Consider the following 20,625-nt stretch of genomic DNA (forward strand, 5'->3'; position numbering starts at 1 on the left):
CGATAATATACCCAGATTCGTTAAGCTCCAACGCTGACAAATCTCATTGAATATTCTATCCCTCCTCGCTCACTTTTTTTTTTTTTAACAGCATAGAGCGATGTATTAAATATTCAGGTGGCAGGATTCTCGCTTTAGCCGGCGCTGACCATCAGCTTATATAAGCATCTTGTCCATAGACACAAAATGAAACTCCATACAGCTGAATTCGTATGGCCTCTACAAGGTATGTCTGCGTTCAGCAAAAGATTTCTTGTTCAAGAAAGAAGACCGACTCTCAGAACGCTGCTGTCCTATTTCAACTACACTGCATGTCTGCAGTTTAATACGACCAACACAGTATAGTTAGAATTTTCTTTTTTACTTTTAAATTAAGAAATCTTAAAAGTTAATAAGCAGACAGTTCATTTTACACCACGTGTGCAATTTCTGACTTTTAATCCAGGGCATGATGACCAATGCACAGCAGGACGTATGTATATCATGGCCTACAAGTGTCTGTGTTTGTGTTTTAACAGTTTGTTTTACAGTTAACATACATAGACTGCACTTTCATAAAATGCAGAGTTGTGTGATTATGCATACGGAATAAAAGGACGTTGTTGTCTCATTTTGGATGGATTCTGCTATTAACTGTGCCTCCATGAGTCCTGTCACCTTTGCATGTGAAAGACGTTTTTGGCTTTGCCTTGTGGTCAGTCGAATTAGGCTCACAGCTATTTTGTTGAATATTCTTTGTTGAAAAACTCCACAAGAACATCCTCAAAAAGGAACTCTGAATTTAATTAAAAATGAACTTTTTCTTCAGCAGCCCACATATTGGTCAAGCCTCCCCTCAGGACTGGGAGAGAAAAAAAATCCTGGAGCTGACCATGCTCACTGGATCACTTTCAGCCATCGAAATCTCCCTTTCATCCGTTTTCTATTTCATCTGATCAACTTTAACCGTCCTACACGTTGCACGGTACCTGGCACATGTCGAAACACCCACACTCATTGTTTTCCATGTAAGCCCGCAGCGATCATTTGATCACATTAGCTCACAAACTCTTCACATGCCGACTTCTGTCACCGACTACCTCTACTGCCTGTATGATGTGTTTGATGTGTGTTACCGGCATCAACGGGATGGAAATTAATACAGATTCTTATTAGAGATCTTAACAGCATCTTCATGTTTCAGTTAGGGCTGACACCTCGTGGTTGGTTGGTCATTTTTTTTGGCTCTTGTCTGACCAAATTCTCATTGGTCGGACAGTCGCTGGTGTTACTTTATTAAGGAGAGAAGTGCCTCTTCATCCGTTATTGTTGGGGTGGAACATATGCAGACCTCAAGTCTGTCTTTTATTTCTGAGCGACTGAACATTCACTTGGCTCTGTGTCAGAGGCAGCACAAATCATTACATCACACACCTCCCCAGCCTGAGAAGACAGAAGAGCTGAGAGGATAAAAAGTTTATTTTTGTTGACAACATGTGTGTGGATTTTTCTCCGCCTGACTGCTTTCTTAACGAGCACCTGCCGGTAACACTTTGAGCTCAATGATGGATAAATACCAGCTGTTCGTGACCCGACTTCTAACTCGAATTTCGCCATGTTCATGTTGCTTTAGTGTTTATTTTGTTGGTAATCTTGCTGAATTTGGCGGGGTGATGTTGGACTAATGTAATATTGAGGAACAGTTAAGAGAACCGTCTTAATGCTACGCCTCATTTGAAGCCAAGTAGCCAGCTAACCAAAAGTAGTTAGTTGGATGATGTGACTGTTTTTTGTTTTTTTTATGTTGCTTTTTGTGGGCGTTTACACTGCAGTGCGAGTGGCGTTACTTGTGTTGTACAGAAACCAGCTGGTTCAATATGGCTACGTGTGAAAAACAAATGGTCAAACAGCAGAAATCCATCTGCTTGGCAACGATTAGCACACATTTAGGCTGCCAGGTAGAGAACACTGGCAAATTTATTTAATCTAGAGATTATGTACATTTTTTCCCCATTAACCAACAGCTTGGTTGAACAGTAGGTCAAATTTTAGCTGACCATGATTTTCTATGGTTGACTACAGCCCTAGTTTTAGTTATTTATAAGTTGGTTACCTACAAAGAACTGGATTCAAAAGGATTTGGATCTGATAAGCAGGGCGCTCTCTGGTCACACTCAAATTTATAACGCTGTTCTTGAGAAATATTTGTACCACCCTATTTATGCAACTTTATAATACCTCATTTGAAGCTACAGTTTATCCTGCCTTTTGGAGCTTACATTCACTTTCTGTTCCATGGAAACAGGTTTGTTATTCATTTGACTGGAATGTAAATTAAACAACATTCTTCATAAACTGGGACGTGACCTGATCCAGCTGTTAGTGTTCGTCCAGAATTTCATTAGGTTGGACTTTGAGGACACATTGTGATCATCAGGGTCATCAAATTTATTACTTTACTCATCTATTTTATTCGTACATTACAAGGATCCTCATATGCTTTGTAGCACAGTAGCACGTTGTCATATAGTCTATGTGCTGTTAAGATTTCAGAAAGTACACTCCAACAAAAAGACTGAATTTCACTCAAGGATTTTCTTGGTTAAATAAAGTTATATTGAAGGTCTGAGTGTGTGCATTAGTGCGTGCCGATACAATAAACGTGCACGTGTTTATGCACATGTGCTGCTGAACAGCAGGAGCAGTCTGGATTGCTGAAAGCTGCGGACAGGGTCAGCAGAGCATGGGTCAGAGGTTACACAGTTTTCTCTCTCATCAGCGGAGGTGGGAATGGATGGGGGCGGACAGGCGAGGAGAGGACGGCACGAGACGAAGAGGCTCGGTGACACGTACGCCCGGCCAAAAAAAATGAGGGTCAGCAGTTAGCAGTGGCAGAGGGCACGGACACAAGGACACGGAACCGTTTAACAAATGCATTGCCTCTAAATCAGTGGCAAGAAAAGGTCCTGGAGGAACTGTGTTATACTGTGATTACTAGTGAAGATGTTTATTTGCCTGTGTATCGGCCAGTGAGACTACTGTAGGTATAAAACACAAAATAAAGTGTCAACATTTGAAGAAAGACAGTGTGGCTTACAAAAACTACAATGAGAAAAGTAAACGTAAAAAACACAAGATTGATGGTGGTGAAAAAAATTATGTATTTAGCCAGTTAGATAGGTAAGGACACATTTTAGTGCCTTCTCAATGACCAGTAGAACCTCCTGAATGATCACAAAAACCTCCTTAATGACCACTACAACCTCCTAAAAGAGCCTTTGAATGTCATCCAGTAGAAGAAAAACTCCTAGAACCTCATCAATAACCACTAAAAACAATTAAACAACCCCTCCTTTTTGAGCCCAAGAACCCCCAAAGGACCTTTAGAACCTTCTCAACAGCCACTAAAACTCTGAAAATACTATAGAACATTCTCAGTAACCACTAGTGCCTACCAACCTCCTAGAACCTCCTCAATGACAGTAAAAACCTGTTAAAGGACCCCTTGGATGTGTTTTGGCCACAAGTACTGCAGAACCTCCTCAATGACTGCTCAAACCTCCTAAAAGACCACTTGAATGTCATCCATCCATCCATAAGACTTTCTAGAACCTCCTCAACAGTCATCAAAACTCTAAAACATCACCAATAAACATTAAAATGATTAAACAACTTCTGTAACCTCCTTATTCAGCCCAATAACCCCCTAAGAGACCTCCAGAGCCTTCTCAACAGCCACCAAAACTCTGAAAGGACTACAGAACGTCCTTGGTAACCGCTAGCACTACTAAATGATTACTAGAATCTCCTAGAGGAAGTCTAGAACCTTCACAATGACCACTAGAACCTCCTCAGTGACAACAAAATCCTCTTGAAGGACAGCTCTGACCTGTTTGTGCCAGCAAGTAGTACAGCAGAACCTCCTGAATGACCTCTAGCACCTCATTGAAGATCCCTTAAATCTTATCCGATAGAAAAAGGTTTCAAAGTACCGCCAACAATACCCCTAGATACCCCTAAATGACAACTTAAACCTCCAGAACAACCCCTAAAACTTCTTAAAAGACCCCTAGAACCTCCTCGTCTTCAGATTTTCAGAATAATGCACTCATAAGTGAGTGAACTTAAAGTAAAACCCAACATTAAGTGTGTTAGTAAACCTTCCCAGGTTTTTTCTTTAATCTGTCATCTGTCTTTACATAACGTGGGGGACATAAGAATGCCACACATAAATCTTGTTTTGCACGTTCTTTTATATTTTACTGTAAAGGTGTATTGGAGAAATATCCACGATTGAAGCTTCAAGCATTGTAATACTTAAAGAGATTTACTCCAGTGTCGCTATCTGGGTATTAATCAGAGCGTTATTGTAGGTGGTTCATTGATGTAATCAAATGGTCACATGCATAAATGTATAAGGGAATAATTACCTTAAGCCCAAGGCCCAAATATAACTTTACTGGTATGCAAAAATTGTCATTTGCTAAAAATCACAGCAACCACATGAACTCGCAGGTTAAAACACTTAAAGTGAAAAGTCTTTCTTCAGAGAGCAGAGCAGTTTCACAGCCGCTCGCCTTGTTAAGGCCTCAGATCTTCCCTCTGATCTGCTCCCATTCTTTCGAAAACTTTTATGTGTGGACCGTATACTTTCCCTCACAGAATCATCAAAGGGAGAAGTGAAATGGTGGCAGTTCGCTCCCGGCAGGGGAACATGTCTGTGTGTGTGCGTGTTTGCACAGAGCACTTTTCTGGGATGCTGCACATCACTTCATTAACATCCCCCAACCTGGGCTATATAACATTTGATCAGGAAAAAAAAAAAAAAAAGTTTACACATCACAGGCCATTGAGCAGCTTTCCACTCATTTTATGACATAATAGCGGGTATTTCCTACAGAGGCCTGAGCCTGACACCTTGGTTGACATTCATATTTATCACTGGAGGAAGGTGGTGGGCAAGGGGGGCACCTTAATGGGGTAATAAATATGTGAGGGTATCTGGAGACGTTTATGCCACCTCCTCTCCCTCCCTCCTCCCGGCAGTCTGCCTCTGGCGTAGTGTAAAGAATCTACAAAACAGTTAATCATGTGGGACACCGCAACAGCGATCAGGGACATTATCACCTTCTGCATTTCTATCAATACCTCAGGGTGCAATATGTGTCTAATATATGTCAAGTTACGAGTGATTTATATTTGTGTTAGGGCAACGATGGATGTTGACTAAACACACATGCTGTCATCATGAGGATATTTTTGCAGAGGTACAGCAAGGGAGGTGGGGAGATCTTGGGGATATGACAGTGTGAGCCAGCAGTGAAGAAAAAGAAATAAAAGACCAGCGTGAAAACTGACAGTGAACATCAAAGACTTAGAGTATTGTGCGCCACAAAATTGTTCAAAGGGGCAGTAAGCGTTTTACCGTCCCTTTATGAATCAATACAAATGATTCAACTCTTACGTGTCCAGGTACTGAAAAAAAAAAAAAAAAAACCCACATCCTGGCCCAAAATCTCGTTTGTGCTACAATCGAGTGAAACGAGACTCTCTGTCCTGAGGCAAAGAAAGTGAATGTTAAAGCTGTACCATTATTACAGTATTTTGCATCATGATATATTACTCCTCCACTGAATGCTTCTGCTGGATCTCTGCTCTAATTAGCTGCCTGGCTCATCTCTATTCAAAAAATCTTTTATCGGTCGTGTCTGTCGCAGGCTTCCGTAAGCCGTGCCTGAAACCTGGCTGCTGATAAGAGAGAGTTACACACCGTCCTTCGATGAATTAGCGTCTCTTTAAAGATTAACTACAGGTCAGGTAAACAGACGTCATACTAAAGGAACATATAAAAGTCATATTTATTTACGCTCACAGCGGCCGCCGCCTCAGACCTTCTGTACTCAAATGTTCCAGCAGGAATAATCAACATGCACTGACAGCGGCTCGCTCAAGTTGCGCCGCGGCTCATTCTGACTAAAAGGCCAGGGCCTCCTATGGCACGAAATGTCTGCAGCGGTTGGTCTGTCTATTGCCATCTGGCAGCTCACACCCCTTCAAAGGAGCCGTCAGCTCTCAAAGGAAGGCTTTGATTAAGACTCAGACAGTACAGAAACACACACACATCCAAGCACATCTATGCAAACAGATGCACGGCGAACACACACGTGAGGAAAAACATGCACCTGAACACTTTGAAACGCATGCAAACCAGCGCACGGGCCCCAACAGGTGGGCTCTGGGTTGTTCTAAAAACCTTCACCAGTCTCAGCAGGTGCCTGGTGCCACAGCGAGAGGAAGCTCAAATATAGTGCTAAACTTATTTCGGCTTAGTGCCTGAAATTCACACTTAAAAAAACCATTGAGAATACAAATAAATTGTGGCAGATAAACCATCAAGTCACTAGCAAAAATCGACAGAGGAGGAGTGACTCTGAAATTTGATACAACTACAACAGGTGCAGACCAAAGACCAACTCACGGAGCTTGGTCAGGCGCACATTGCCATGTACAGTATAGTTATATATGTGCAGTACACTGTGCAGAAAAGTAAATTGAGGTAAACTGATAACTTTTAAGCACTACAGCTTTTCTGATAACCTCGAACACCTTCACACCCACTCGCCCTTCTGGGTGATCAATCTAAATGAAAATAAACTGACTATTTTTGATCATTATACCCTTGTGATGAATGTGAACATAACGTTTTATAACATTGTATGTACTGCCAGTTTTACACTGCTGTGCGTTGTACACCATAAGTTCAAGGCAACCGCCTTCACTATACTTTTGAGTGTTGAATCAAACTCTTTTTTTGAGTTTTTAAAAAGAAAGAAACTAAAAGTTTTGACAACCTATGCTCTATGCTCCTATACTCTGCCTTTCTTCTTCAGATAAACTTGAATCTTTGTTTTAGAAACCTCACAACAATTGTATTCACAAATTGTTTCCAGTGAACCTGATTTGTAACTATTTCAAGGTGCCTAAATGAGATGGTTGTTCTGGAAAATATTAAAACATTAACCATTTTTCCCTCTCAACAGTTTGTGAAATACAACTTCGGAGGGGTTCTAAAACTCAAAAGATTCAAGTTTATCTCATCAAAACATTATTAGTTGGTAAAACTTTTCCAAAAGTTCAGAGTTTAAGGTGGGCTCAAAACTCAAAAATATATTGAACTAAGTTGCCTTGAAAGTCTGAGCTTTCTCAACCCTTTCATATTTATATAGTGTGCGTAACTTTTACTTTTACTTTTAACATTAACTACAATAGCTGAATATAGTCCAATCTATCAATGCATACATAATACTAAAAAGAACAGAATATGGAACCACCGATACACATTTAAAAGAATTTGAGGTGATTGTAAGTAATATTTTTGTTGATATTGAAAATATGATGCCTACATTTCCCCCTGTATAATCTTCTGCAGCTTAATTTTCAAAGACAATAATCCACAAATCATTCATATCTGCAGTTCTGTCAGACAGCTCGTGTTTGAAATGTTTATTCCAGCAGCACAGTATAGTTAGAGTTTGGTGTGTAGGCTCCAACCTCATCACTCCCTGCAGATTATGTTGACATAGAGATATTGCGGAGTGATGAGCAAATATTATGGAGAGTGAGGCATGTCACGTGTGTTCAGCAGCTCGAATTCACTGCCTGATCTAGCTCGCAAGCATAGCTACATTTACTGACTTTGAAATAAAAAACTCTTTATGGATGCCATTGTAATAATGTTATAAAATTATATGTATATATATATATATATATATATATATATATATATATAATGCTGGAATAAATGTAATGAGACTCATGAATGATTCTATTTCAAGAAAACTGTTTTAGTGAGTGACTGGTAAAAAAAAAAGTTCAAAAAAGTTGATTCCTAGCTCCGTTTCTATTGCCTTTCTTAAAAAAAAGCTCACAGTGACATTTACATTTCAGGGCTTAAGCTAACGCTGTTATCCAGAGCGACTTACAATGACTGTGACAGCACAATAAGCTTAAAGTCCTTAAAGTCAGATGACAAGCAGCCAGGAGTAAGAAGTACAAGGCTCAGGGCCATCGCCTCAAATCCCTGTGACCCTGCTACGACCACATAAAATGCAATGGCCACCGTTTTCCCTACCGCACCGGGGCCCGAGTTAGGTGAACGTGGGCATAATTAGTTGCAAATGTGTGTCACTGTACGGCTGATGCAAGCGCCGAGTAACACGCAGGAATCAGGGATGAATGTGGGAACGAAGCCTGAGGGGACAGTGCTGAAAAGAACAGAGCGGTCCCGGTGTCAAAGAAGCAGACGGCTGTAACGAGAGAGTCGACCTCATGGAAAAACATGATTAGCTTTCTGTTTGCAGGAAATTATGCGTCACGTTGTGTTAACACAGTGCATGTGCATGTATGAAAGCAGGTCTGCTATGTATAACTGTGTGCATTTCTGCACAAGTAAGAAAAGGTAATTACAGCAAAATGTGAAACCAGAAATGAGCTTTTTTTTCACAGATTAACAGACAAAATTCAAGGCTTTTCCAGACAATTTCCTGATTTGTAATATTGCTTGGTTGGTGTTTTGTTTCCTCTAGTTAAAAAACTCACATATCACATCACTCTCAGTTGTAAAAACTGTATGATGAGGGTTTTAAAATTACAGGAAAAGCATGTTCGTATGTATGTCGGAGCAGTAAAACACACCCAAAGTAATAAGGAAACCTTGCAGCAATGAAGAGACGATGAAAAATATCCAAACAGAATTCTTTATGCATACAGGAGACTGTTCAGAGTGGGTGTGGAGGGAGGAGGACATGGGATGCCAAAACCTGCTGCTGAGTATTTCTAAAGGAGTCACAGCCCTAATGCAACTTGACATCTCTGATAGGAGGTGCTCACAATATTACTAATATTGTATCTGCTTCCTCTCTCCCCTCCCTGCACCGCTTTTCATAAGTTTGAGCAGAATGCTGGATTTAAGCACAGGGACAGTTCAAGGAAGCTAAAAAAATAAGAAAGGAACATCACATCACTAAACAACACTTTCTGCTGCAGACTTAAGCGTCAATTTTAATGAAGCTTATACAAGATGCAACGTCATGCAATTTTGAGCCCAACAGCAAATAAAGAAATACACACGAGTCAGTATATTATTCTCTTCAGTGTGTTCTTTCATTATTTTAGAGCCATTTCTTTATCAAAGGTTATAAAATATGACAGGTATTGAACTTTGATACTATCATGGCACCGACCACATTGCTTCAATACTATCTGAAAATGTCAGTGAGCAAACAAGCAGCATGTTTGTGGCGAGATCTAATAACACTGCTGACTGGCTTTCTAACATCACATGTCATGGAGGCATGCAGGAAAAACACCAGGTTACGATCAGAGGCAGGGGTCGCTGTTTGTTATGTAATTTTCTTGTTGTTAAAATGAATGTGGTATTGAAAAAATAACTGTAGATAAGGAACTGGTATCGAAGCAATCTGCACAAGCACCAGTATCGTAAATCTCTGTACGATGGCTTTAGTGTCTTGGCTTAAAGTCTCAAGCAAGTCAAGTCGAGTCATTGCTCAGTTCAAGCAAGTCACAAGTCATGTCAAGACAGTGGTCATGAACAGTCAAGATGTTATTTTCAACATTAACTGCTGCAGCATGATTACACCAAATAAATCTGATATTGACATTTTGTGGCATCAGTAACAATAATACAAAATGAATAACAAAGGAGAAGAAAAGAAAAGAATTACACAAAACAGTTACACCAATGTTTAAACCTCCTGCTCTGGCTCCCCTTCAGGAGGATCACACCATTCTTCCTTGACCTACTAACACATCTGTCTAAGACGCTTCTCATATGAAACTGCAAACCGCTGTTCTCTTCTATAATCCCTGAATTCAAATTTTACTATTTTGGGACTAACATTAGCGCCTCCACGCATTGGCCTCTGCTGGTCTGCATAGAATTGAATATAAGTCAGGACTGTCGAGGCATCTTTCTTAAGTTTAAGTCAAGTCATGTAAAGTAAAAATCAAATAAGTTGTAAAATTGTGACTTAAGTCAAGTCATGTGACTCAAGTCCCCTACATCCAGCTTCTCCCATAGGCTTCAATAGAGCTACCACTAAAGCTAATCAGAGCACTGAATGTTCCACAGCGATGTAACATCCCTTCCTCCTTTCTTCATTTCCTTGGGCACGTTTTTTTTTAAGTCTTTGTGGGTTTGCAGACCTACATCACTGTTCATTTTCCTTAATCAGTCATTGTGCGATAAAAGAAGAAATGTAAATGGAATCACTATTGATCTTGGTCTTAATTTTGGACATGACTTGTTTCCTCAGGCTACAGAACCGAAACTGAAAAATTATGTTGACTTCCAGAATGAGGTCAAATTAAAGAGCTACGACTATCATTATCAAGGACAAGGGTGTCATAAAGGGGATCATTATTAGGACTCCCCTCAGAGACGGCCGCTCTCTGCTGGTCTGTCTTCGCGTTCTAGTGCAGGAAATATTAATCCTTACAGAAAGGGGGGGTCGTTATGGTCGCCGCCTGCTGCTTCAAACTGCAGGTGGCAACCTTATGTGCTTAAATGCAGCTGTGCTGTATGAATTGGCTGCTTTGCACATTTCATTTTAAATAAAATGAGGATGCCAATACACCTACTTTGTGTGAAATTGATCTTCACCTCTGTGTCTCAGAAGATAGTGCCATGAAATTTCAACACCAAAAGCATTCAACTGAATTTTCAAAACGGACTATAAAGCACGCTGTGGCAGTTGTGTCACCGCGGCATCTGCCATTCTGATTGGCAGAAATGACTATATTTATATCCAACTGGCTTTTCTCACGCTTTGCATTCTTTAGAGAAAGTACCCAGAATGTTAAGAAGATGTATGAGTCAGGGCGCCATCGTGACTGTCCTACGGCATTTTACATATGATGTAACGACTCAGTTTGGTCTTAAAGCTGTAGTTCTTTTGTACATGTCCATGTACGATGTTTTGTCTTTGGGAACAGTTACCTTGCATAATCTCATTCACAGCTGATGTGCCACAGTGCCTGATGGAGGTTTGAGGTTCAACCGAGGTAAAGGATCTTAAATTTAGAAAGTGCACGATGTTGTCTTTTTGGTATTGTCATGGCACTCCAGGGATGTTTTTCTGAAACTTGATGTGCCTTTGAACTACATTTACTGCCTACCATTTGTAGGCCTCTGCCAACTATTCAAGTTGCAGTTAACATTCATGTGTGTCTTTATTGTATGTATGATTCCAGTGAATAATTTCCAGTGAGACATGCTGTCTTCACTTTGAATCAATTTTTTGGCCAAAAACGTGACCGTCAACAACAAAATTCTAATCTGCTCAGTGCAAGTGTATGTTTATACCAAATTTAAAGAAAGAAAGCACGTCCTCTAACGCCATCCAAACTTAACTCCTCCTTCCAGGATAACTGAATTGCTCGCTTGTGCTTCAGCCAGTAAACTTTGTCTTTACTCAACCCTATTTTCTTGCCAGTGCCCAGTCGGTACTGTGCACGTGCAACTCTCAACAAAGATCAGCTACTTTTATCATCTGCTCTGAAAAAACAAACAAACAATGCGTTTAAATTCATTTTTACCACTTTTGACCAATTGGGCAGGTGAGTTGCTAGTTTTACGTGACCCAGCGAGTCCTTATTGTTGAGTGCTGCGTTGGTGAATTACATCAATCACAAGGCCACTCAATCTTTATGCACAGTGTAAACATCAGAACATCTCCATGAGAATATCAATCAGACCTTTGCTTACATTGTGACATTATTTACACATTCAAATTTGAATGGGTGACTGTTTAACCCCTTGTAATGACTTTGAGACTATTTAATACTGAAAAACACTCATCACAAAAGAAGTGCATAATGGGATGTTAACACTCACCTCATTCTGTTATTCTACTTCAAAAATAGTACAAATGTTTGTGAAGGTACGCCTGAAGTGTGATGCGCAATTTGCCGATTTTAAAACTAAAACTGTGGATGTAAAAATCTTAAGTTTCATATTTATTCGCTTGGGATTTGCCAGAACAATAGAAAAGCATACCTTGAAGTCTTTATGGTCTGCTTTCATTAATTAAAGTGAATATTTTAATCACTTAAGGGAGACCGAGCTGAAATTCCCTGAAAAGGCTTTTTAGCAAACCCTGCTGTCCTCCAAAAGCTTTCCCTGGTGTTGGGTAGTTTAATATTGACCCCACAGTTTCCTGTAGCCCCCAATCCTCTTAACAAAAGGTCTAGTGCTAATTTTGTTTAAAGGTTAGTCTGTAGAGGGCCCCGCTGGACAACAGCAGCTGTGTGATGGAGAGAGGACGGAGTGGGAGCAGGTGAAAGGGGGATGTTAAGAGGCATCCGGAGGTGAGGGTGATGACAGCACTCTTGGGCGAGGTTACAGCCGAAAGGCACTTCAACTGGCACACCGAGTCTGAAAAGCGCAAACCAAAAGTTCACATTAAGCAGAACATTAGCTTGTATGCCCTCACACACCGGCAGAGACACATGCAGAGAGACACACACTCCCACATGAACACAACCTTTCAGCCGCTCATTCAAAAAGGTGGTTAAAACCCTTCTGGAAACACACTATGAAAATGCATTGTGTCATTTCAGGGAGTGGGCATTCAGCGGGGGAAAAAAATGCACTCAGTGGCTTATCTTTTCCACATCACTTTCCACATTACTTAACTAACTAGCTGCTAGCCCCGCTATAAATAGCTCAAACAGACAGTCTGCTAGTTAGCTAGTTAAAGCAACAATATGTAACTATTCTACCTTAAAGGTAGAATATGCAAAGTTTGTTGTTACTGTTTGTAAAAGCTCCACCTGAGTGCTCAAAGTGCTGGCAGAGTGTTGGTGTTAGCAACACGAGCACGGGAGCACTGGATTGACAGAAGGACGAGGTTTCATGGTGGTGCCAGAGCCGGGCGAGCGGGTAATGTAACCCGGGCTCATGACAGAGGCGAAGAGACCAAAGAGGAAATTGACGGTAGGAAGCAAAGAACAAGACTGGACAAGACAACTGGCTTTTAGTCATTGGTGAGATCTTCACAAAATAAAAGGCTGCAAAACAAACACCAAGCTGGCCTTCTTACTGTTGTCCAGTATTATTGTGTGAAATACAGGAGGTCTGAGACTCCTTGATTAACACTTGAGACCCCCTGAAAGCTTTAAGAGCAAGTGCAGGTGTCTTTCTAGCATTCACCATCAAAATTGCAAAACATTTATTCACAAAAATGAATTCAGAAACTATTGTTGGATTGTTTACTCTTATACTGCCACTGAATACCCAGTCTTTTCTGATAAAGCCTCCTTCCACGAGCGGCTCTGCTGCAAACGGTCCACAATCCAAATGTTCAGTTTAGAAAACTTAACGTTAGCCAGTACAGCCACAACCTGAAAAGCAGAGGGTTTTTGTGCTTTGACATCATAGTTACACCAGTTAAAAATATGCACTCAGCATGCATCAAGTCAGAAAATGTAAGTCAAAAAGAAAACAAAGTTGATTACTTGATAACTTTGGATTCACTTCTAAAAAGGTGAATTAGAGTAATGATAAAAATGCAGCATAGAGACACCTGGAGCCAACGCTGGTGTCTCTGCAGCTACTAGTGAAGTATCTGTTGTTCCATTAGTTGTGCATGTGTAGATATGTATCTTAGAAGAAGTTAAGATTAAGTATATGTGTGACCATGATAGAATGTTAAAAGGTTAAAGGTTAAAAGGGTGGAAGTGAATTGTGCACAGGAGAGGGTTCAATCGTAGGTTTATAGGGGCCCTGTTTACAGGGGGCAATATATCTGTAATTCCTTTGTTTGGAGAAAAAGATGCTCTGGAATTGACAGAAACCATATGCTAAGAGAAGCCCTGTTGTTTATACAATTCTATGTTAAAGAGATGTATGCATACTCCTATAAAGGTTGGTCGAAACCACAGTTCTGGGAGAGAGACTCATCCTGGCTTTAAGTCATCTCCCAGGCAAACCATGGTGCCTGTATGATAACTGGCCTTTTTGTAATAAACCTATTTTATACAAGTAAGCCAGCGTCAGCGAGGTTCCTTCATCATCTACACATCATCAAGGTTGAGAAACAACACTAGCACATGCACAGGCGAGCTGGAGGCTCCTCTCCCTCGAACCTCCAGCTACCAGGGAGTATTTTGCACACTGACTAGTGATAACATCAGCTGGCTTACTAAATCTTGTGCCGTTGCACTTGCTTCATGTTTGCCTGTGTTAGCAAAGTTATCAACTTGCTAGTCTTTGAGCAAATGTACAGCTGTCCATATTTATGACAGCTGTGTGTAAATGAGTTGCACTCTGAAACTAGTGGTGCCAAACTGCAAAAAAATACTAAATCTTACATAATGTTGCTTTAACGACAACCAAACGTACTCAATGAGTTTGCCAATCTGGCCAACCTGCAAGTCAGGCCACGTTGTCAGCCTCAGTCAGTCAAACATTGGGGCTACTGAGAGCTCATCCCATTTCCTTGACAAAATAAAATGCCGTCACGGTTACTTGGACGATGACTTTAAGAAATAAAGTCATAACCTGAGCAAATCTATTGTGGCTGCTGTCATCTTAGGAGGCATAAACCAATCACACAGGGGTTTTGTCAGGACGCCTGCTTTCTGTCCATCAGCACTGTGAATGTGTGTGCGTGTGCGTACATGTGTGTACGTATTTGAAAAAGTAGGTTAACATCACTGAAGCTTAAAATCTGCAGTGCATTACAATACATTTTCACAAGCTTGTTTGTCTGATCCGCAGACATGATATAGACGTGATCTTTCCAGAATTGTTGAAAAACCTCATTATTGTCTATCATTTTAAATCTTCTGTGGACGCCGCAGAGCTCCTCAGAGTTTGGCAGATTGCTTTGGCGTCCTCTGATCAGTCCTTTCAAAAACATTACTGACTTTTGAGTTTTTTCACTTGACTCGGTGCTGTGCCCTAGGACCAATTAATTATGGTCACTGCACTTCAGTAATGCATTTTCAATGGCTGACAGCTTGGAATCAAACGCTGTGTGTTTTCTAAAATGAAATTTTAGACGTGTTGAGCGAATGCTTTTTCCACAAATGTTCTTGGACTTCAGAGCATCGACACATCAACATGTTTAAACTAGCATGCAGTGCATTTGTACATCTTTAGACAGTTACTATTTTTATGCTGCTGCTTCTGTCCTGATCAGAATTTGTGCCGCTGTACTGTGACTTGAATGATTTATGGTTTATATAATATCAGGTTTTCTTTGGGTAGTCTTGAAAAAACATCACAGCAATCAAGATACAGATAAAAGCATCTATTAGGCTCTTAGTATCAGCCTGTCAAATAAAAAAAATGGCTGTACTTGAAATGAGACTATAAAAAAGGACAAAAATAAATAGACTGAGACTTGATGTCCTGTTCCCAGAACTGTAAAATGAGTCTTTGCTCCAGTTTAAATCTCATCTAATCTTAGTTTTTTGTACATCCACAAATTGATAGAGTTACTGTACTGAACTACTTATCAGTAAGAATGATATATCACTGGCTGAGTCAGATATCTACAACTGCATATTGTCTAGACAGATTAAAGTTAGATGAGAAGCAGGAAACCGATCTCATATTCGTCAAATGTGTCTACAGGCAGCGGCCGGTTCAGCCAAGCTCAGCAAACAGGCTGGAAACCGGGAAAAACAGCTACCCTGGCTCTGTCTAAAGACAGAATTTGAATGTCAGAGTATTAAAACTGAGTGTTTTGCCAGTGTTCACTCTTTACCCAATTACAACTCATAAAACATAGACCTTTTCTAAAATACAGGAAGTCAAAACATTTACAAGAACTACAGTTTTTCATTGATTTTGCCTCCAAATGACATTTTGAATAGGGCTACATTTTAGTAAGTGTCACAGTGTCGATTTGCAGGACCAGACAGAAGACGCAAGTAAGCAAGAGGTGATATAAAATCACAAACACTTCTATAAAATACAACAAAGAGCTAAGATGTGAAACACAAAGAAACACACACACGACTGTATTTCTTACCACTGGTCAGCGTTTGGTTTGGGATGTTTAGAGTTTGGGTTTGTGTGTCTACATTTGAGTTGTTAATCTAAAAAGACCGACTGCTTAAGACAGACACACAAATTACATTTACTGAGAAGATTAGGAATATGATTAGGGCAACACAATAAGCTAAACCTTGTCAGTTCCTGTCTGGGTCTTTCGGACGTGACAGTCGGGATATAAAATAAAACAGTCTGTGGTGTCAAAGTCTTTAATCATTTGCCTTATAATTTAAAAACTGTTGTTTATTAGCCTTGAATTAGAGCTGCCAATATCACACAGGGAGTGACAAAATACTTTCACTGGCCAAAAAAAAACAAACAAACACAGGAAGCAAACAGTAAAAAGGTGTGTCATGAGCGACAATTAGTTTGGCATCGACTTCATTAGAGCCACTTCTCGGCTGAAGGTTACTTCTGATGAAGTTCGCTTGCCTGCAACTCTCTCTTTACAGTTCTCCATCTCCATCTGAATTTAGCATTTTGCCACCCATGCCTTTGCCTTTTCCATGCAAATTGCAGCATAATTAGCACATCTGACTCTTTGATTGATATCCGTCGGTGCACAGGCACAAACGCACAAGAGTCTGTGTTCGTGCAGGATTTCTGCGGCTGGATAATGACGCTCTACCTGTCATTCAGAGTGTTGTCCTCATACATGTGCTCCTTTCTGACTAAGAATCTGTGTGTGTTGGTGGAAACTTGTCATACGGCATCTCCTCTTTGCAGGCTTTATTATTGCTGTTATTGGATTATCTAGAGTGTTTGACAACAGCTGAGCTCTACATTTTGATAAATTAAATTGATCAGTCTTTTTCAATCATTTTCAAACCCTGCTCTTGCTGACAGTCTGAGTGATATCTTTAAGTAGCCAACAAGTTTGCTAGTTGGCCAATGTGCTAATAAACAAGCAACTCACATTTGCTCACAAAAAATACAGTAAGTAAAGTAGAAGTTTCATAAGAAAGTGATGCTGCTGGCTTTACAGTTTTCCAGGCAGAACAATAGATGAGTTCACTTGTTAGCCAACTTTTTGAGCGTCCAGGGAAGAAAACACAACAGCACAAAGTCATGATACGTCAGCTTAGATTCTTATTTTTCAGGATTATGAAATAAGACAATAACGGCTTGTATAATTGGTTGGTTTACAATTATGCATCAGTCTGGGTTTCTTTATTTAGACAAAACTAATTCCATGTACTTCCACTCTGTTAGATAACTGGACAAAACAGAACAGATTGCGGGAGGTCAAATGAGTAATTGGAGAGCTTACAAGGCGTTTGTTCTGTCCTGTGCACAATAGAGAAGCGGTTCATGGAAGTTTCAAGGGTAGAAGTTGGATTAAAAGCAAAAAGAAACACAGGACATCTTGCAGAGTGAAGCAGAAAATCATCCTGGACAGACCAGAGTCGGCAAAATGTTACTGTTCTTCTCAATAAAATATGTTTTTTGATCAGAAGCCGCGGTGATTTAAGCTCATATGTTCCAACTCTTGAGACCAAAACCCATGAAAGTAATTCAGCTTGTACCAGCACATTAACTCCAGATTGTAGCTGATACCTCAGAGCTGAGTGTTATAAAGCTGTATAAACCAATTACATAATGTAAATGGAATATTTTTCTACTTCCAGGTGTGAAACCTCAGTCTAATCAACTTTGACCAAAGCCGTCGAGCTTGAACAGCAGCTACACAGCAAACACAAACTGCGTTTTGGTGGTTGTTAATTTCCCAACCAGCGTAGCCAAGATCAATATTTGTTGTCAGCACGAGTCTGACTTACCTCTCGTCGCCGTGACGCCCAGCAGCTTTGTTTGATCTTCCAAACCACGGCGGCCACCAGGAGCAGGGACAGGAAGCAGCTGTGGACAGACAGGATAGACAGATGAGTCAAAAAGGAGGAAAAAGTCTGATTAAAGAAGAGGAGAAGAGACAAAAATTGGGAGTCTTGGGAGCATTTGAGGTCCATTTGTTGCTAAGAAGCCCATGTCTCTGTGTATCGGTTTCAGTCATGCATAAATTAATCAATGAGCACCGATTTGCTCCTTCAAACTTATGCATATTCATGTGTGTTTTGGTCTGACAGCGCTTGCCAGAAAAGGTGATTACAACCCACATTGATCTGTGTGATTTTTAATGAGCTTAAGGTCTGAAGCCTATGGACCAACCTTCTATCTTCTGATTAAAAAAAAAAAAGAGTAACAAGCTCCTGCTCTGCTGTAAGTATGACCTTTAAAAAGTATACTATGCAGGATTTTCCAAAAAGAACAAAAACAGCAATTAATCCTTCTCAATGTGTTGTGGTGTCTGTATCTGCAGAGACCCTGTCCTCCGCCTCCGGTGTCTCATTTTGCCGTGTTCTGAATGTTTCTGGGCGTCAACCTCTGAGCAGTGGTGTCTAACCTCTAGCCAATAGCAGCGCACAGGTTATCTAAAATCACAGAGACCAGCGGCTGCATCTTCATCTCTCTCCTCTCTGTCTTTTTCCACCAACGTAGAATGGCTCGACTCCGGTTCATGCGCCTAATTTTGTCTTAAAGGAAATAAAATGGGCTGGAACCTGAAAACGTGGTTCCTGGAACCAAACAGTTTTCAAACTGGAGTCCTGGGACCAACATGTATATTTTAACTCATATTTTAATGTATTTAACTTTTATATGTTTTTTGGAAGTTGCAGCAAGAGGTCAGGTCAACGCCTTGAAAGAATTTTATATTGAAATTTTATTTTGAAGGTACCATGTTTGCCTCTGCTTCCTGTCTCTCCGCTCTCTGTCGTGGCTCTGCCTTCACTGCAGAGCAGAAGTCACTGACGATGTGTTGCCAGAATCATGTAGCACAATAACTCGACTCTCTCTGTTGTTCATGATGTTGCGCTGTCTTGTCAACATTAAGTTTGTTTATTAGACTGCTGTTATGTTGGTTAAGACTTGATTCAATAATTAGCCTCCTTGGAAATTAGCCTTGCCAAGAGGTAAGCTAACCAGCAAACAGTTTTTACTGCTACAGTTTTGTCTTCACACAGTCATACAGACAGTATGCTAGTCTATGCTATCAGTAACAAGTCATAAATCAGCATTTAAGAGCTTAAATCCAACTTTCTCCAAAAATTTCTTCTACACAAGATACAGTTCCATGTTTTGCGAAGTTAAGAGAAGCTTCAACAACTTAGTGTGATACAAAACGGGAACAAGCAGACCAAAATATCTTCACAGTTACAGTTTATAAACTACCTGAAGATGTCAAAAGATACAAGGTGCAAGTGTCAAATGATGTCAGACAAGAGGAAGCTGTTGACAGAGGAGATATGCAATAAAAAAAAAAGACTTTCTATGAGATGTTCAGGAGGGTGGGATTCAGACACACATTTCAACACTTCCACATGCACACACACCTCTCCATTCACTAACACACTTTTATTATTACCTGCATGAAGGTTATTTTATGTCCCGTATTTATTTCTGGATGATTCTCCTCCTCTGAGTTTTGACGTTAAGCAGCATCTTTGTCATCTTGATTTGTTTTGGTTTTTTTGTACTCTCTTCCTTGTTGGCGAGGATTTTTTTCAGCACTGTGGGATATTTTATTTCTCTCTGAGCACTTATTGCCCCCCGCCCCCCCCCCCCCGGACTCCATTTTCCAGTATTTTCCACATTTGCGCAAATAAAATATACAAAGAATCAAAAACCTGAGTGTTCTTTGCACTCTACACAGAAATCGCCTTGAGGTGATGAAGGTAGGGGTGACATGTCTTGGAGAGGTGTTTTTTTTAGCGGTGTCACTGTGTGAGCATGTGTGTGTGTGTGCGCGTGTGTGTGTGTGTGTGTGTTCCCCATCTCTCTCCACTTCCCCTGCCTGCTTTCACACTTGCACTTAGGAAACTGTGAAGAAGACAGGGAAGAAAACCACAGAAATAAAGACAGAGTGTGTGTGCGTGTGTGTGAGTGTGTGTGTAGACATCAGAGAAAACATCTCCTGCAATCTGAACTTCATTCCCTGACTGTTGAGCCTCTCGCTGATTTCCTGTCTGTGTTCCGGTGGCTCTCTGGCCCAGACTTCCTTCATTTCAGCTCACGTCAGTGTTGGCAACTGGCTGCTGATGAGTGAAGTACCAGCAGCGTGATGGCAAAACGCCTAAACAACACTGATCCAAACATCAGCTCAAACTGTCCGCCAGGAAAAAAAAAATCCACCGGAAAAAATAGAAATTTGCACGTTTCAGATTTGTGACATCTTGGATGGCTGGATTTTGACGTGTGAAGACAAACACAAAGTCTTTCCAAAAACTAGAAAACTGAGCGGTGAGACACACTGACGTGTAATGTCACAGTGACACAATAAATATGTTTAAACTGATTTGTGGGTAGGCCTATAGAATATTTATTTAGGGTTTAACAGACTAATGAGCGACATTTTACATTAATAAAAAGAAAATAAACTTGAAAATGCATCAATATCCCCATTATGCGAGCTCAGTTCTGACACTGTTTACAGTCTGAAATCAGTCTCAATGGAGCAGCGGCTGCACACAGTCTTGTTTATGATCTAATTTACCATAAACACAATTACC

The 20,625-nt window shown here is 40.5% G+C and overlaps 1 protein-coding gene across 1 annotated transcript in view; it reads right to left on the reverse strand.

Moving 5' to 3' along the window:
- The window catches only part of atrn (attractin), a 199,021-nt gene that overhangs the window by 51,432 nt on the left and 126,964 nt on the right, over window positions 1–20,625 (reverse strand). The window contains exon 26 of the mRNA XM_084742147.1: window positions 17,842–17,920. Coding sequence (XP_084598273.1) covers window positions 17,842–17,920 — 79 coding nt within the window. The remainder of the gene's footprint in view (window positions 1–17,841; window positions 17,921–20,625) is intronic.

The sequence above is a fragment of the Lutjanus erythropterus genome, chromosome 18, assembly GCF_056507025.1.
Source record: "Lutjanus erythropterus isolate fLutEry1 chromosome 18, fLutEry1.hap2, whole genome shotgun sequence".
NCBI classification, from domain to species: Eukaryota; Metazoa; Chordata; class Actinopteri; order Lutjaniformes; family Lutjanidae; genus Lutjanus; species Lutjanus erythropterus.